General features: G+C 44.5%; 1 protein-coding gene across 1 annotated transcript in view; it reads left to right on the top strand.

Moving 5' to 3' along the window:
- The first annotated feature begins 2312 nt into the window (after positions 1 to 2312).
- NUP210 (nucleoporin 210) overlaps positions 2313 to 16797 on the top strand; it is a 49239-nt gene continuing 34754 nt past the window's right edge. The window contains exons 1-9 of the mRNA XM_056501696.1: positions 2313 to 2549; positions 10263 to 10399; positions 11097 to 11228; positions 12032 to 12128; positions 13597 to 13747; positions 14022 to 14154; positions 14894 to 15052; positions 15530 to 15598; positions 15893 to 15999. Coding sequence (XP_056357671.1) covers positions 2398 to 2549; positions 10263 to 10399; positions 11097 to 11228; positions 12032 to 12128; positions 13597 to 13747; positions 14022 to 14154; positions 14894 to 15052; positions 15530 to 15598; positions 15893 to 15999 — 1137 coding nt within the window. The 5' untranslated portion in view covers positions 2313 to 2397. The remainder of the gene's footprint in view (positions 2550 to 10262; positions 10400 to 11096; positions 11229 to 12031; positions 12129 to 13596; positions 13748 to 14021; positions 14155 to 14893; positions 15053 to 15529; positions 15599 to 15892; positions 16000 to 16797) is intronic.

Below are 16797 nucleotides of genomic sequence, written 5' to 3'. Positions count from 1 at the left end.
TCCCTCCTTAAGCAGCTCATTAAAGGACTCCCTCTATCACTCTGCAATCACATTCTTTGTGACCAAGACATTTCCATTTGTGTTCTTTATCAGACTTACTGGGGTGTACACTGATATGTCTGTAAAATTCCCTCAGATTGCTGGTGTGTGTATCCTGTTCCAATTCCCCAGCACACCAGGTGACCCTGAGAGGAGGTGTTGGTGTGTCCTGGGAGGAGGGATGTGCTGACTCCTATGGATGTCAGAGCAGCACGGACAGGGAAAGCAGAGCAGTGCAGCACGGCTGCTAAGGCAGCCCCTGATGTTTTAGTGACTCCTACCCCGATGTCAGGGACTCCTCACAGAGCACCCACTGCCTCCCAGCTCATCCTCCTCTGGCCAAAAGAAATGCTAACACAGTGCTGCAATGCATGACTTCCCATTCAAGTGAGCACAAAATTCACTCTGTAATCTTACCATATAATGCAAACTGCAGATTTGCTCATCACTGTCTCCTGCCTTACTCTGCTCTTAAAATTGCTCTGTGTGGTCTGAAAGATGTGTTGGATGTTTACTTGCAGTGCTTCACTGTCATGTTTCATCAATAAGCTAACTGCACCCTGTTGGTCCTTATGAAAATAACTCAGAAGTATTTGTTACTGGAAGATTATTGTTCTCACATTGAATACTCATCACCACCACTGCTGCTGAGAGAAAGGAACTAAGTTCTGAGATTGCACACCCTGCTTATAAAGCTAGGAAGTACTGGGTACAGACATTTCCTCACCTCATTCACAGCACAGGATGCAAGGTACTCACTATCTACCTCTTATTTACTCAGTTGTAATTGTACTAACTGTAAACACATTATACTGTTTAGTCATGGGTGATTTTATCACATTCCTCCCTAATATCTCAGTCTTTACTGAACTTATCTTCCTAACATGCCTGCAAAGAAAGGCTCCAACTTAATTGAGAAATAAAGCAAAGAAAATGAACAACCCTCAGTATTTAGGGGAGCAGATTGAAGTGCAAGGGCTTGATTTGCCAACACCTTTAACATACACATCTTTCTAGGCCCAGCTCCTACTGACTTAAAATTGCAGCTGCAAAGTTCAGCTTTTCTCTAAATCAGACACACAATTTCATGATGTGCAACCAGAAAATGAGTAATACACACACAGAAGCTGCAGGGAGAGATGAACTGTCCAGCAGCACACATTACTCTGGGATAGAAAGTGAAACAGCATTGCTGAGGTACTGATAAATAAAACACAAGCTGAATAAATAGTGCAAAAAGTGCTCCTAGATAAAGAAAACACCCTGTACACATTTATTTGTTTAGAATAAATGAGAACTGGTTAACTTCTGTAATAACACCTAAATGAGATCTGGGTAAACTCTTAGGTGGTATCCCTGGACAGCAGCTGATCCTCTGGGCAGGATTTAATGATCTTTGCTTCAAGATGTTTGTGTCCTTCCTGAAGTCCATTCTCCTTATGCATGCATGTACCATGAACAGGCAGATCATCCACACATGGAACATCTCTCATACAAGGAAAGGCTGGCACAACTGGGATTTTTCAGCCTGGAGAAGCTTTGGGGTGACCCAATTGTGGACTTCCAGTACCTTAAGAGGCTAACAAAAAAATTTGGGGAGAGGCTTTAAAAGGGCCTGAGGTGATAGGAAAAGGGAGAATGGCTTCAAACTGAAAGAGAGGGTGTTTGATATTAGATGTTAAGAAGGAATTCTCTCTGTGAGGGTGGGCAGCCCTGGCACAGGGTGCCCAGAGCAGCTGTGGCTGCCCCTGGATCCCTGGCAGTGCCCAAGGCCAGGCTGGACACTGGGGCTTGGAGCAGCCTGGGACAGTGGAAGGTGTCCCTGCCATGGCAGAGGTGGCAGTCGGCGATTTAACCCAAACCATTCTGAGATGCTGGGAAAACGAATGAAGTGTAGCTCAGCACAGCTGTTAGCACCAGTGTACCCGGGAGCCAGGAGTGGCACCGGGCTTGTTCCAGCGCTGCCGCGGCAGCAGGACGGGCAGCGACGGGCCCCGTGTGCTGGGCTCGGGGGAAGGCACGCTTCGAATCCTTGTTCAGCTTTGGTACCTCACGACATACCAGACATTGAGGTGCTGGAGCCTGTCCGGGAAGGGTCTGGAGCAGCGCTCCTACGAGGTGCTGGGGTTACGGCCCGGAGAAAAGGAGCTCTTTCAAACAGCCAGCGCCTCGCTGTTGGCGCCGCTGGAGTTCCCCGAGGGAGGGCGGTGCGGCCCCGGGGGGCGGGGGAGGCCCTTCCCCCGGGCTGTCCTGCCCCCGGGCCGCCCTGCCCTGCTCTGCCCTGCCCGGCCCCAGGCCCGGCCCCGGCCCGGCTCCCGCCGCCCTTTCGCGCCCCGGACGGGCCCGCCCGCGCGCAGCATGGCTCCCCCCGCGCCCGGGGCGCTGCCTCTCCTCCTCCTCCTGCACCTCGCCGCCTCCTCCAAGCTCAACACCCCCAAGGTGCTGCTCCCTTTCACCCGCGCCACCCGCGTCAACTTCACGCTAGAGGCCAGCGAGGGCTGCTACCGATGGTGAGTGCAGGTGCCGCCGCCCTTTGTCCGTGTGTCCCCCCGCCGGCACCTGCGGCGGCTCCCGGCCCGCGGCGGGGCCTGACGGCTGCGGGGCAGCCGGGCCCTGTCTCAGCGCGTTCACCTCGCTGCGGGCGGGTTGGGCGGCCGAGCAGTGCGGCAGCAGGCACGGAGATAATCCCTAAGGGGAAAGGTTGTTTATTCTGTGCAGTGGGGATTAGACCCGCTGCAGAGGGGCAGGGTCTGCAGGCCGGGCCCTGAGCAGAAGGTGTCTGCTTGTAAAGGAAGCTTCCCGCCATGGCTCCGTGCCCGACATGTGCCTCACACCCCGTGTGCACCCAGCCACACACCCCGCACTGTCCGCTGCTTCTCCTTGTACCCCACAGCCCCCGCTGCTTCTCTGTACGCCACACACACATCTCCCCCTGCTTTTCATGTACCGAGCCCCCTGTGCCACCCCACACACCCTGTGTGCCCGGCCTGCTGCCACCCCACACACACTGTGTGCCCGCTCTGGTGCCATCCCAACACCCTGTGTGCCCACTGTGCCACCCCACACCCCGTGTGCCCACTGTGCCACCCCACTGTGCGGGGACAGTGCCCAGAGCTCTGCTGCTGCTGGGGAAATGCCCCTGTCTTGCTGTGGTCAGTGAAGAAGGTGCTGACAGCTTCGAGCTCAGGGTATGGACATAAAGGAGCTAAGTCGGGAGCCTCTCACTGCTGCTCTAAGTGAAGGTAACAGCGCCCTTATTACTTCACTTGGGGACAGTGAAGTCAAGTTTTAAAAGTGAAAGCTTTCCCGGTTTTCTCAGCCTTGAGCACGTGGATGTACTCCAGGAACTTCTGGCCGGGGGCTCCCTTCCTGCCGCACACGGGGGAGGACTGGGCAGTGCTGGGCACTGGGGCTGAAGGCAAAATCGTGCAGCATGTGCAAATTTAGAAAGCTCAGGGTAGTCTTCATATTAAACAAATATTGCCAACTGCTTGTCCTTTCTGTCCAGAATGGTAACATAATCAGTGATGAGCAGGAGGTATCCACCTGAAAAAAAGTGGCAGTTTGGTATGTTTGGGATGATACTTCCATATGTGCCAGATGGATGCGTGGAGCAGGTTTCAGTGGTTGTTGTTTTGTCTGGCAGTTTCTGAAACACGTCTTAAAGGGCTGTATTTTCATTCTGTTTGTTTGTTTGTTCTACTTTTCTCTGGGCTAGGTACAAAGCTTTGGTCTGTGACAGTTTGCATATCTGAGGGTGCTTATTCAGAAGAGCAGTAGTTAATTTTATCCAGAAGTCAACTAAACGAAAGTTATTAGAGCTGCTTTTGGTCATGTAATTTAATTTTTAATGAACCGCTTTAGTGAAAATCTCACAGCTGTGGATTTTTTCTCTTTTCTTACTCTTAATTTTTGAAGGCTACTGAGTCTTTAAAAGGATTTGGTTTGTGAGGTAAAGTACATTGCATAAAGCTAAAACCCAAAACTCAGCAGTAGTAAAATCTGAAAGTACAGACTCTTTCCTGTTTTCCAGTGAGCTGTTAGGTGATGCTGGGCTGGCTGCAGCCATTCCTGCACGTGCCAGGTGCTATCCAGCTGTCAGAAGCACGGAGATCTTTTCTAATCTCATTGAAGTCTACAAATTAAAAGATGTAAGACTGTTCTCCAGAGAAATGCCGGATTTGATCCATGTTCATATCTCTGATGGAGGTGATTTTTGTGCACTTCAGAGCATGTTCTGTTGGTTTGCCAGTATGCAGTGACTCACATCCCTCATGCTTCAACATCCTTTTCCATCCTCTCCCTCTACCTTTCAGACATGAATTTTGGTTGAGAATTAGGGCAACCACACCTCATTCACCTTCTGTGTGCCATCATTTTCTGTGGCAGGATTGTAAATGGGCATTTATTCACTTCTGTTTTGCAAGGCCTGGCAGGATGTGGGTTGTAAAACCCAACGCGTGCTCAGCAAACCCTCCAGAGGAAGCAGGAGCTGAGTGTGTGACTGAGCAGGGGCAGCAATTGCATCTGGGCCTCTCCCTCTGCACTCCTGTCCCCACAGGCCGGGAACTGGGGGGGTCAGAAAGAAATGAATCTGGAAGAGCAGCACCACAGCCACTTGCTGACAGGTTTTGTGTGCTTCCTGTCAGAAGGAGCTGGTACTGGAGAGGGGCTGTTGAACTGAGCAAGTGAGGAAGTACCAAATGCAATGGCTGGAGAAGGAGTGACTTCTTCACATTTGAGAAATGGTGGGTGTGTTTGGATGCATGAAAGCAGGGATTTGAATGGAAATGGTCAGATTCAGGCCCTCTGTCTGGAGAGGGGACTGGGTTTGTAATATGGGAGATGGTGCAGTTGGAGGTGGCCTGTGAGAGCTGTTCTGGTTGTACAGCAGCATCTGATAGCAAATGACACCTTTTGAAGGCCTGCATTACTCATCTCAAACATTCAGAATTCAAAGACAAGTGTCCAATTTCCTGAAAGATCAGTCTGTAGCATGTTGTGACCTTATTTTTTCCCAGTTTCCCTTTCAGCCTTCAGGTTTACCTCTGAAAGTAGGATATTTTCCAAGTGATTGTGGTGGTGTCTGAGAATTCCACTGATTCAGAGAGAAAAGGTCAAGTTCTATCATCATCCCAGCAGATTGGGAGCAGTGGTAAAGTTACAAGCATGGCTCTAAAGTATTTTCTATTTTCAAGATGCTCATGTCTGCTGGAGTTTGGGTTGCCTTTATGTTGAAGTTATTTTTTGGGAAAAATCTTTGTTTTCAAAGCACACAGTGTTTCCATCTGTAAATATTGTAATGGTACTATCTTCAGGCATAAAACACAGTCTGTGCAGATATATTTAGCATTTAAATTGCACCTGTATTTGTCTTTTAATTACCTTAATCCAGAAATTACACAATAAAGAATGAAAGCATTCAGAAGCAGAATGTTCTCCTTGAAACCTGCCATACCATAATAACGTTTTCGGGGAGAGGAGGGGAATAGAAACAAAGAAAAAAAAAATTCCCCCCAAGGTACACAGCATGGCTGGGTATTTGTGGCAGAAATTATCTGCAGTGTACAACTATGTTTACATATTTCATTATTTCATAGAGTGTAGAATTGAGATACATGGTGAGAGCTGGTGGAAATGAAGAGGAGTTTATTGCCACTTTAATGAAAGGTTTGTGTGTGCTACTGAAGCCCTCCCTGAAGAGGTTGTATGGAGGTGATTGCCATGGGAGAAGAGTGGTGGCAGAGTGGTAAAAGGAGAGGTGAGTGGCTGAGGGGTGTTGGAGCTGTGGGATGCACAGGTACTTCCAGAGAGCCCAAACTTGCTGTAAGACCAGTAGTCTCATCCCTGGTAATCTGAGAGTTGTCCTGGATCACTTGTTTTACCATAGGGCTAAAAAAACTTGTCTGACTCTCGCTGAAAAATGTTTTGTGTGAGATACTGTTTCATATTATGAAGTGATACCTTAAATAATGTTTGCTTTCCCCCCTTTGTTTCTCACCTGCTCTGCATTTCCCTCTTGTAAGGCATTGCAGTGGGCAGCAGGATGTTCTCACTCTCCTGGGCTCACCTGGCTGTGCTTTCCCAGCAGGGCTTCAAGCTCTTGGAAGTGCCAGCATGAGCTCAGAATTGGTTTGAGGTGTCCTTGTTGGTAAAGTGAGAGGGGCTGTGCTGCTGTGGCTCAGGTGTGTGTGTGTTACCTGAGAGTGTTGGCTCAGAACCAGAGCAGGGGTGTGAGTCTGTAGCAGAGGTGTTCTGACAGAGCCCAGGAGGCACAAGAAATAGTGTTGTTTCTCTTAGCTGATGTGTCAATGTCAGTGCAGGTTTACTATTGAAAAAAGCTTTTTCGCAGTCTGAGCATCACCTGCCTGCTGAGTCAGACAGAAGGATTAGGGGGTTGTTGATTTTGGGCAACTTTTCATTGCTTAGCACTCACAAAATAAATGGTTAAGACTTCTGCTCATTTTTTAGTCCCAAGAGTGACTGTATAATGTTCCTGGTGTATTGGTCATCCAGTCTTCCCAAGCTCTTGGAAACTTTTACTACCCAGTTTCCCTCTGACTGCATATCTGCCCAAATGCCTGACAAAATTCTAAAAGATCAGATGAACTGCCAGGTGTGGTGCAGCTCCACAGAGGTGGATTTCTGCAGACTCAGTCAGCTGAGTTTAGTTTGAAAAGCTGGCAGGACAGTATAAAACACTGGAGCAATAAGAATCAACAGAGAACTGCCAGGGAGAGAAACAGGAATAGATGCCTGATCTTTGAACCAACTGATAAATAAGTGAAGTATAATCTAGTGAGCTATTGACATGTGGTGTTACAGGACAGTCCATAAAGAATGCAGGCCTGGGTTTGGGTAGATGTGTGGATACAATCTTGGCACTTGGCTCTGTGTCTCTTCTGTGGAGGGGATGAAAATTGTGAATGAAACAGAGATTGACAAGAGGACTGTCAGCCTCTTTGCCAGTGCCATTCATTCCTCAGCAAGTAGGATTTTACTCTGAGGGACATACGAACTGGGGACTTTTGTGAGCTTTTTTCCCTTCCCTCACTCTTCTGTCAAGTGCTTCCTCCCTGTCTTGCTGTTTCTTACAGGCACTGGCATGGGATCCAGAGCTAGTGCCAGAAATGCTTCCCATTGCTGGCTTCTCAGGATCTAATTTTGCCCTCTGACAAGCCCAGCTCTCAATGTCACACATTGACACGCTGCTGAAGAGCTGCTGTCGTTGGCAGAGGATATAAATTGCAGATTTTCTCACTTAAAGCTGAAGTTTCTTTTCTTGCCCATCTAGGACCCAGTAGTGATTGCAGAGTAGTGCTGGTGTAATCTCCAGCCTGGCTGATTAATGCCTTTGTCTCTCTCTGCTTGGCCCTACATCCAGGTAGCTGTAAACAGAATGTGCATTTGATATTGCTGATAGAGGGGCATCAAATACTCCTATGTTCTCCTGGAAAATCACTACTCATGCAGATTGTTTTTAAATATAAATCCATAGGAAACCAAGCCTCAGAAAGGCCCACTTGAGTAAAATTTGTATTAAAAAAAACATTCAGCTGATACTCTGCCTCTTAAACTATTGCTAGAAGCCAAATAGTGTCTAATCTCTTTTTCTCTACTGCAGTGACTGGCTTTTAGCTGTAAAAGCTTGAAAGTTCCTTTAAATTTGTAGAGTGTGTATAACTTTACAGTTAATTTTTTTTTTGTTGGTCTTTGTTCCTCCCTTTTTCTAGTCGGAAAAGTATCCGCTAATTAGATTCAATTTTACAACACTGCTATTAGTGCAAACCACGGTGGTTTTGTATTACAGTTCATAGCCAGATATTAAATGAACAAATACAAACCACAGTGAAACCCCTGTTGTGTTGTAAACACAATCAATTCCAGACTGCAAGAATGCAAAACCCTCAAATTAATAACAAAAAATGTAATGGCAGAGAATATTAAGCAGTGTAAAGAGCTAAATAAAAGTCAATTTCTTGCATATAATACTTATTTAAAAATACTTGCTTGCAGATTAAGTCAAATGCACATGCTTAGCTTCAAAAGCCAACCAGCCAAGTACAGGAAAAGCCTTACTTGTTGTGAATGTTAATGTTGTTTAAAGACACTTTCTAAATGTTGGAAAACTGTTTCATAGTTTCCTGAGAACAGCAGAACAACAGGAGAATAACTAATTACTCACTTTTAATCTCTAAAAAATCTTTTAATTTTTTAGAGTAAAGCTAAGTGTGCTACTAATACAGAAAATCATATTATTTTAGAAACAGTGTAAAGCCTACTATAAAAAATATATACATACGCATGTATTTGTGTACATTGTTTAGGTATATAGAATAGATAGAAGCAAACAATTTTCAGGTTTAAGCTTCTACTTGGTGTTTGAACATTGCCCACTGCATATGGCTGTGGGCTGTTTTTTCCTTGATGAGGTAAAATACTTTGAAATTCTGCGTCAGCAGTTGGTACTGTTGTTTCAAAATCCTCTCAAAATACTCCTTATGTGAGCAAAGTACTGTTGGGAGCTTAAGGTTCAAGACGGGATTTGCAGTTCTTTTGCAGTGGCTACATGCAGAGGTCCGTGCTCACCTGGGCTGTTACCCCTCAGATAATTGAGTGTGGTGTGATGTGCTGTTTTTCAACGGATACAGTTTTAGTTAAGGAGAAATTTAGTTTTTCAGTGTGTGGCTTTGTTGGTTGTGCCAGTAAGAGGAGGTGAAACCTGTCTGGGGATTCAGGCATACGTGGCATTGCTGTTTGTTTGGAGCTCCCATCCTGCTCCTTGCTGGGTTAGAGAATTTCCCCCCCACACCCAGGTAGGTATTTCTATACATCCTCCAGAAAAAAAGTCCCAACCCGTGTGCAGCTTCCCCATCTTCACCAGGAGGGATCCAGTGTGCATTAGATTGCATTTACCAGATAGTGCAGCGTTTTCATCAGAGCCGCTCTCATCACGCGGAGAAGCAATTCCCGAGCAGCTTTGTCACCCATCAGTGCTTGCTGTCATTGTTGTGCTCCTTCAAAGGGCCCTTGTGAGCGGGCCCGGGCACACAGCGGGGCTGGTCGGGGCTGGGCGCTGTCCCTGCCCGGCTCCGGGCTGCGAGCGCGGCCGGGAGGAGCGGCTGGGCCGGGCTGGGGATCCGGGCGTTGGCGAGGGCTGTGGGGCTGGAGCGTTGCACTGGCTCTGCGCTGAGCCCGCATTGTGCGCTGCTGCTGTCTCACGTTCACTTTCAGCAGGCTTGGTTTTTAGTGTGGGATGTTACATAGTGATTTGTGTCATTATGAAAATACATGATGGGATCAATATAAACAAGAATATTGAATCTAAAGTAGAGCACGGACATGAGGCATAGGAATATTTAATGATTTCATTATATTTGTTTAAATCACTTTGTTGTAAGTTGTAAATTTTTTTTTGTTTTTCTTATTTTTCACTGTAATCATGAATTGTATCCACTTTTATGTAAAAGGAAAATGTGAGCTTGTTTGGACATGGGCAGGCTTGTCCCTGCTATTACCTGCTTGCTAGGAGTGTAACCTGAGAACATGTGCAAGCCTTGTCCAGACCTGGTGGGGGCTTGTAGCCATTGCTTCTTGGGCCCTAGCCAACATGTTTGGGCTTACTCAATTAATTCATTGATAAGGAACAGGCAAGCAGCACGCTGGGGACGAGGGGAGGCTGCTCTCCACCAACACGTCCGTCCTCCCCCGGGTCACTGCCCCTTCTATAGGCAGTTTCTTGGTGGGCTGTGACGTGCCCACTGTGCTGGGGTACAAGTTCGAGCAAGCCCCAACATGCTGGTTATCACTCCAGCAGCTGTGGCTACAAACCTCCACAAGGTTTGGACAAGGCTCGAACATGTTTCAGGTTACACTCCTAGAAGGCAGGTAACAGCAGGGACAAGCCTGCCCATGTCCAAACAAGCCCTATATTCTTTATACATAAGAGTGGATACAATTTATGATTATAGTGATAAAATAATAAAAATACATAAAAACAAAAAATCAACAATTTACAACAAAGTGATTCAAACAGACATAATGAAATTATATTTTCTTGTGTCCATGCTTTACTCTGGATTTAGTATTATTGTTCATATTGACTATAGTGACACGAATCACTGTTACCATCTCCACGGAGGAGCTGTTTCCCAAGCCAGCGCAGCAGGCGCAGGGAATCGCCGTGTGGCTGTGAAGCAGAGCTGACGCCCCGCTCCCCGCAGGTCCTCCACGCGGCCCGAGGTGGCGAGCATCGAGCCGCTGGGGCAGGCCGGCTGCCGCTGCTCGCAGCGAGCGCTGGTGCAGGCGCGCTCCTCGCAGCCCACGCGCCTCACCGCCATCATCTCCGCCGAGGACACACGTGAGTCTGGGCGAGCCGCTGCGCAGTGCTGCGCGCAGGCACTTTAGACTGCCGTGCTTTTAACTTCGCTTTGCCTCGCATAACCGGGGATTAGTTAATGGTACACCAGGAAAAAGGTAACACGCAAACCCCCTGCTCCCAAATGCGCAAATAGAAGGGGAGCGCTGAAATATAAAAAAGTATTTAATAAAAATGGCTAATGCAAATTCATATACTTCACATTCAGAAAGCTGGAAGTTGCTTTTGTGTTTGTCATACAGTATACCAGGTTAGTTTTTATAGTGACAGAGAGGCAAAACCAGATGGCCAATTAAATGCTATGCAGTCACTAACTGAAGGAGTTGATGGGTGTTTATTGTCTGTGGGTAAAAGTCATTAATTTCTCTGGGACATGAGCACTGTAGCGACTCTGCATAAGCTCTCCCAGACAACACCTGTGCCTGTCAGTGTAGATGGAAATCAGAGTTTCTGCAGATCTATTCTGCAGTTCAGTGAGCAAGGGAACTGCTTTACTTGCTTTCTGAGCTGCCATTTGACCATGAGTTTCTTCATCGAGGTCACCACCAAGTTTCAGTTCCTTCAGTGTCAGTGTCTTGTGTCACTGGCTAAATTTGAGGTGTATCTTGACTTAATCGTTGTTCTTGCTGAGCACATCCAGTGTTGTGATTTCTTGTGCTCTTTCTGATGTCTCTTCAAGTGACTGGGCAAGTGCTTCGCTGTGATGCCATTGTTGATTTAATTCATGGCATTCAAGTTGTGTCCACAACGAGAGAGCTCTACCTTGAGGATTCACCACTGGAGCTCAAAATTCATGCTTTGGATTCAGAAGGTAAGAGATCTGCTTGTAGGAGATTAAATAATATATTGAAAGTTCTATCTGATACGTGCACTGGCTTTATTTGTCTCACAGTTGATGGTTTGAAGCCAAGTAGAGAATTTTAAGGAGATTCTCATTGTGAAGTTGTTTGTTCTTTTTTCTTTTCTTCTTTTGAGCTGAGATAGTCTAAAAAATTTTGCAAAAGGATGTTTTTGTGACCAGTCAGGTATCCAACAGGAAGTTCAAAGGTGATGTTTGAGACCAACCACCTATTGCCCAATCTGTTAATTACTACACAAACACTCACTTTTGGGAGTCCCTATTTAGGCTCATAAGAGTCAGTGCATTTGGACTGAACACATTATTATTTAATAGGAGTAGAAGACTGCTTTTTGTAGTCTGTAGCATCAGAAAAAGAGCCAAGATCTGGTGAGAATTCCATGCTTTTGACAATTAGGTTTTACGCACATGTAACACACAAAGCAAGGGATCTTTAGGACAACTACTGAAAGGAAATAATGTGTCAAGCAGCTAGAAAAATATTGACTTAATTGTTTTGGTTACTAACTGAGCCCATCCCACCTATGCTAGTAAACCATGAATGCCAGATGAAGTATGGTGATTTGTTAATAATGGAAAGTAAGTGTGTTTTTATTCTGTGTGTAGTGCTGGGTTTGTGCAAACTCAAGGGTGCTTCATGGTTCTTCTTGTAGGGTTACAATAGATTTCCCAGGGAAATAAGTGATGGTTTATGTTCCAGGAAAACTCTATGCTTGTTCTCTATTTTTGTTTCAATCTGGTTGTTTGGTTTGTAGGAAACACTTTCAGCACTTTGGCAGGGCTGGTGTTTGACTGGACAGTGGTGAAGGACCCAGAGGCTGATGGCTTCTCAGACTCCCACAATGCTCTACGGTAATTTCCTCTGGTCTTAAAAGTCTGTTCAGTCTGATGTGTAAAAATACTTCCCCACATCTAGGCAGTTTACTGAACTGATGCCTAAAATTATAGTGTTAAGGGTCAGTTGTTTCAGGTTGGGTTTTTTTAAGTCTGTACCTACTCGACAGCCTGGGCGCTTTGATGTCTGTTTAGTTTAACTGATAGTGTTAGTGAGCAGCTCTGGTAGCTCTGATGCAATAATTAGAAATAAACAGATGGGGTTGTTGATCTTGTGAAACATCTCATCCAGGAGGAAGATTTATCAGTAAGATTCTTATCTCAGCATTTCAGCAGAGTTTTATTTTTAGCTTTGTAAGGAAAAAGAGTCTCCACTTCCATTTCAGAAAGGAGCTCTCTGAACCTGAAGAGTTTCAGATGTCAGTGGACATTCTGGTGTTGAAATAGGATGATTCCTTGTGGGGAAACCAGTTCTCCTGCAGAGCAGAAAGGTTAACAGCCAGCTTCCATCCTCAAACTGATACTCCAAATACACTGCGAGGGGGGTGGGGGGAGCAAGCAAGACTTTGCTACTGGGCAAACACAAACTGATTTTTCAGCCTTAGAGAGGCAGCATTAGCTGGGGAAAGCCTGTTAAGCCCGTAATACACATGAAGCTGCAGGTACAAGTGAGAGCCAGAATGAATGGCTTAGTGGGACTGGATATCCCAAGTCCTGGAACATATGCAGCTTTTTCTTTTGGTATGAGTTTTTGCTGATGTTATTTTAACCAAAATAATATTGATATATGCTGTACTGTTAGCATGACTATGATAGAATAAAAATGTTCTACAGGTGGCACAAATTGTCATGAATGTGTTAATAGCCATAACTATTCTCCACATGACTGTACTGGTTTTACTGTGGAAGTGCACATGAAGCCGGGCAGATGATGTGCATACAGAAGATGACATCCTGTAAAACATGCTCCTATTTCCAAAATTCCCTGTAATTTGCCCATTCGTGTCAAATTCCTTCCTTTTCTTTTGCCACTTTTCACTGAAGTTTCTATCAGTTACTGTGAGTCTTCTGCTTGTACATGATTTTCTGAGTCATTTATCAAGTACATCCTGGCTTCTTGAGAGATGTCTGAGTTACATTCTGGCTTTGTTGAGCTTTATAAACAAGCTTTGGGTCTTGCACATCAGTTCTTCTGCAATACAGAGTTTATGCAGTCTCAGCTACTGAACAAACTGGAGGGGTTATTGTAGTCAACATGTGCAGTCTTCTGATAGCTCCCAAGCAAGCTTCAGACAAACTTATCTGCCACAGAAATTAGCTGCAGATACCACAGAAAATGAGTAAAATTTGGATATCTGGTCCCAGGCAAACATCTTAAATTGGCTTAAAAATGGAAGTGGCTGGGAACAGATGCTGGTGGTGTTTCTCTGTGGGTTTACAAAGGTTGGTTAATAATTTTCTATTCACTTTCTGATTCACCTTTCAGTATACTCAAGTTCTTAGAATCCACTTACATCCCGCCTTCCTATATATTGGAAATGGAAAAAATTGCCAAGCAAGGAGATACCATTCTAGTGTCTGGAATGAAAACAGGGAGTTCTAAATTAAAGGCAAGACTTCAGGAAAGCATCTATAAAGTAAGATTTCTGAATGTCAGGGGGGGAAGATTTCTGAATGAGCATCTGTTTCAAGTTTTTCTGTGTTCTCCAAAATGATCCTCATACAGACATGATTATTTTCTTCATTTTTGCACTGTGTACACAGAGCAGATCTCTGAACCATTCACTGTAAAGAGCCAATTGCAACAAGTAATGTTTTTCACTTCTAGATTTTAAGTTCCTGTTGCATGGTCCGTTTCAAAAAACGAGCTGCTTTTAATGTGGTTACTTTTCTTTCCCCCTCTATCAACAGGATGTACACCCTGCAGAAGTCAGATTGCTTATTTTGGAAAACATAATTTTAAATCCAGTATACGACATTTATCTTCTGGTAGGAACATCAATTCAGTACAGAGTTCAGAAACTGAGGCAAGGGAAGATCACAGGTTTGTTCTGTTCTTGTTTATTTTTATTTTTTAATGCTTCATGTGAATATTTAACTGCTGAGAAATTTTTAATTATGTTTAAACTACTTTCTTAATATTTAATGCTGTTTTCCTAAGGCACACAGTGATACAGCTGTTTAGTTCTTTCAGTCAAAAGAAATTGTGACTGTTAAGAATATACTCTTGCAGATTTGTCAAGGATGTAAAGACAAGGGTAACTTAAAATAGGAGCTAACACTGTCATTTTAGATGTTGACAGTCACTAAGGAACTGACTGACTTTCATACTTAAATCAAATTTAGATTAGTAACTTTTCTAACAGAAAATGTTTTATTGGCAAATGGATTTGCTCCACAAAGTGAAGCCTTTATAAATGTGGGTTAGCTGGCTTTATGCCCATTTCAAAATGAAGTGCCTTGAGTTTTCTTTCTTCTCTCTTTTTTCCGTTTTGTCTTTTTTTTTTTTTTCTTTTGAAGTTGGAAATCAGTTGAATGTTAGGTCTGAGTAGTGAGATGGTGTTAGTTGGGAATTGCAGTTTCACAGACATTAAATTTGCCAAGGAGCTAATTTTTTGTATGTGTGTTGATGTGATGATAGAAGTGCTGTTTTTGCAAGACACTAAAAATACTGATTTAATATGTATGCTAGGCATCAATAAAAAATAATCAGCAATAATTAGTAGCAGCCAAACACTGCCACACCTGCTTTTATTGTTTGTTATGTTCTGTTTCACCTCCAGAGATAGCAATGCCATCAGACCAGTATGAGCTGCAGCTCCAGCACAACATCCTCCATCCCAAGGGAGATTCCTCCCGACCAGTTGCCAAGCTGGACCAGGCAACATCCATTGTGACTGCATTGCAGCAGGGCCAAACCAACCTCATCCTGGTGCACAAGAGTATCCTTCCTTGGGAGTGCTGCACCAGCTGCCACTCTGTGGCAGGAGACAAGCTTTCCACTGTTTGCAGCACAGAAAGATCAAGTTATCCTCATTTGTACCAAGAGCCTGGAAATCAGGAGCAGTGGTGGAGCCATGGAAAGCAGCACTGCTGTGAATTCAGTCTCAGCAGAGCTGTCTGATGTCTTGGAATGTTTTAACAAATTAGGTTGGCAGAAGATCACTTAAATCATATCTGTTCCCCTCAGTCACTGTAGAAATGTGATGGGACTTTATTTCATCTTTGTATTTCAGTCATTACATTCTCTAGTGAGATCTCTTGAAAGTGCTCACTGTCTTGCAGTGAAGTGGGAATAATGTTTATTTGCAGTGTACAATTAGCTTTAAAGTAGCCAAAGAGGCATGAGGAGTCCCAGGAAAGTGTAGGTCTTGACTTGGCTTGTACTGAGCCTGTGTGTTCCTTGACTGAGCCCTCAGGCATCCGCATGCAGGGGGTGTCCAGGCTGCCCAACAGCACTGTCTACGTGGTACCTCCTGCATATTTGGGTTGGTATTGCAGCAGTCTTCCTCATTGCTTAATGCAATTTCTGGCCTTTTTTCTGGGATTTTCATGCTTATCTCCACTCTTCTGTTTAGTGTTAGTTTTCACAGAAAAGTAATTTTATTCATAAAAGTAGCTCAACATCAAATAGGTTTTACGTATTTTCTTTTATCTCTTTAGTCAGCAGTTTAAAATAATGAATGTTCATCTGCAGAGTGTGGGCACCAGAAGCAAAATGCTTTCTTCCATTAGATAAAGAGGCTGTTGGTTTGTGCTGTTCAATATTTCTTGTTTTGCAGGATTTACAGTTCATCCAGGTGACAGATGGGTCCTGGAAACGGGCAGACTTTATGAAATTACGATTGACGTGTATGATAAATCAAGCAATAAGGTGTATTTATCTGATGTGAGTTGAAATGTTTAGATACTTTTCAGTGACTGTCTCTTAAATCCTGACTTGTTTTGGAATTTTTTGAGTGGTTTCCTACTTACATTGAGACAGGACAGTGCAAAGCATGTTGGTTCTTGCCCTTTCATTTTCCCATTTGTTTTGTTGTTGTTACTTTTTAAAAATAAGGCACTCTGGGTGATTAATGTGAAATTATTGGATTCTTAAGTGCTGTAGAAAAAAAATGGAAGTTGGACAATGACCTTCAGGTTAAATCATCCAGTGCCACCCCTGCCATGGCAGGGACACCTTCCCCTGTCCCAGGCTGCTCCAAGCGTCAATGTCCAGCCTGGCCTTGGGCACTGTTAGGGATCCAGAGGCAGCCACACCTGCTCTGGGCACCCTGTGCCAGGGCCTCCCCACCCTCCCAGGGAAGAGCTTCTTCCTAAATTCTGTGTACTATGTACCAAATGTACATAGTTCTTAAAAAAAACTGCAAAGAAAAATAAATACAAATCGAACCATTGCAACAAGAAAACATTTATTAAATTATTGCTTTTCAGAGTGTTGGAGCTATGAGAATGTTATTTTACTTGTCCATAATTGCTTTTTGGGTACAGATCTGAGTTTGAGCTAGAGCTCAGTAGTCTGCTGTTGAGGCAGTATATTCATGTATTCTTCTGTGTTGAAGAAGAAAAATATTAGAAAAATACTGTAAAATATGAATTATTTATTAGTATAAATATGGGTACTTTCATGTTAAATTACATGTTGCTGATAAGTTGCTGTGGAGTTAATGTTAGGTCCAAAGGTAAA

Source organism: Oenanthe melanoleuca, chromosome 12 (genome assembly GCF_029582105.1).
Source record: "Oenanthe melanoleuca isolate GR-GAL-2019-014 chromosome 12, OMel1.0, whole genome shotgun sequence".
Lineage (NCBI taxonomy): Eukaryota > Metazoa > Chordata > Aves > Passeriformes > Muscicapidae > Oenanthe > Oenanthe melanoleuca.
Note: the sequence above shows the minus strand (reverse complement) of the source record. Positions and strands in the feature narration are given on the sequence as shown.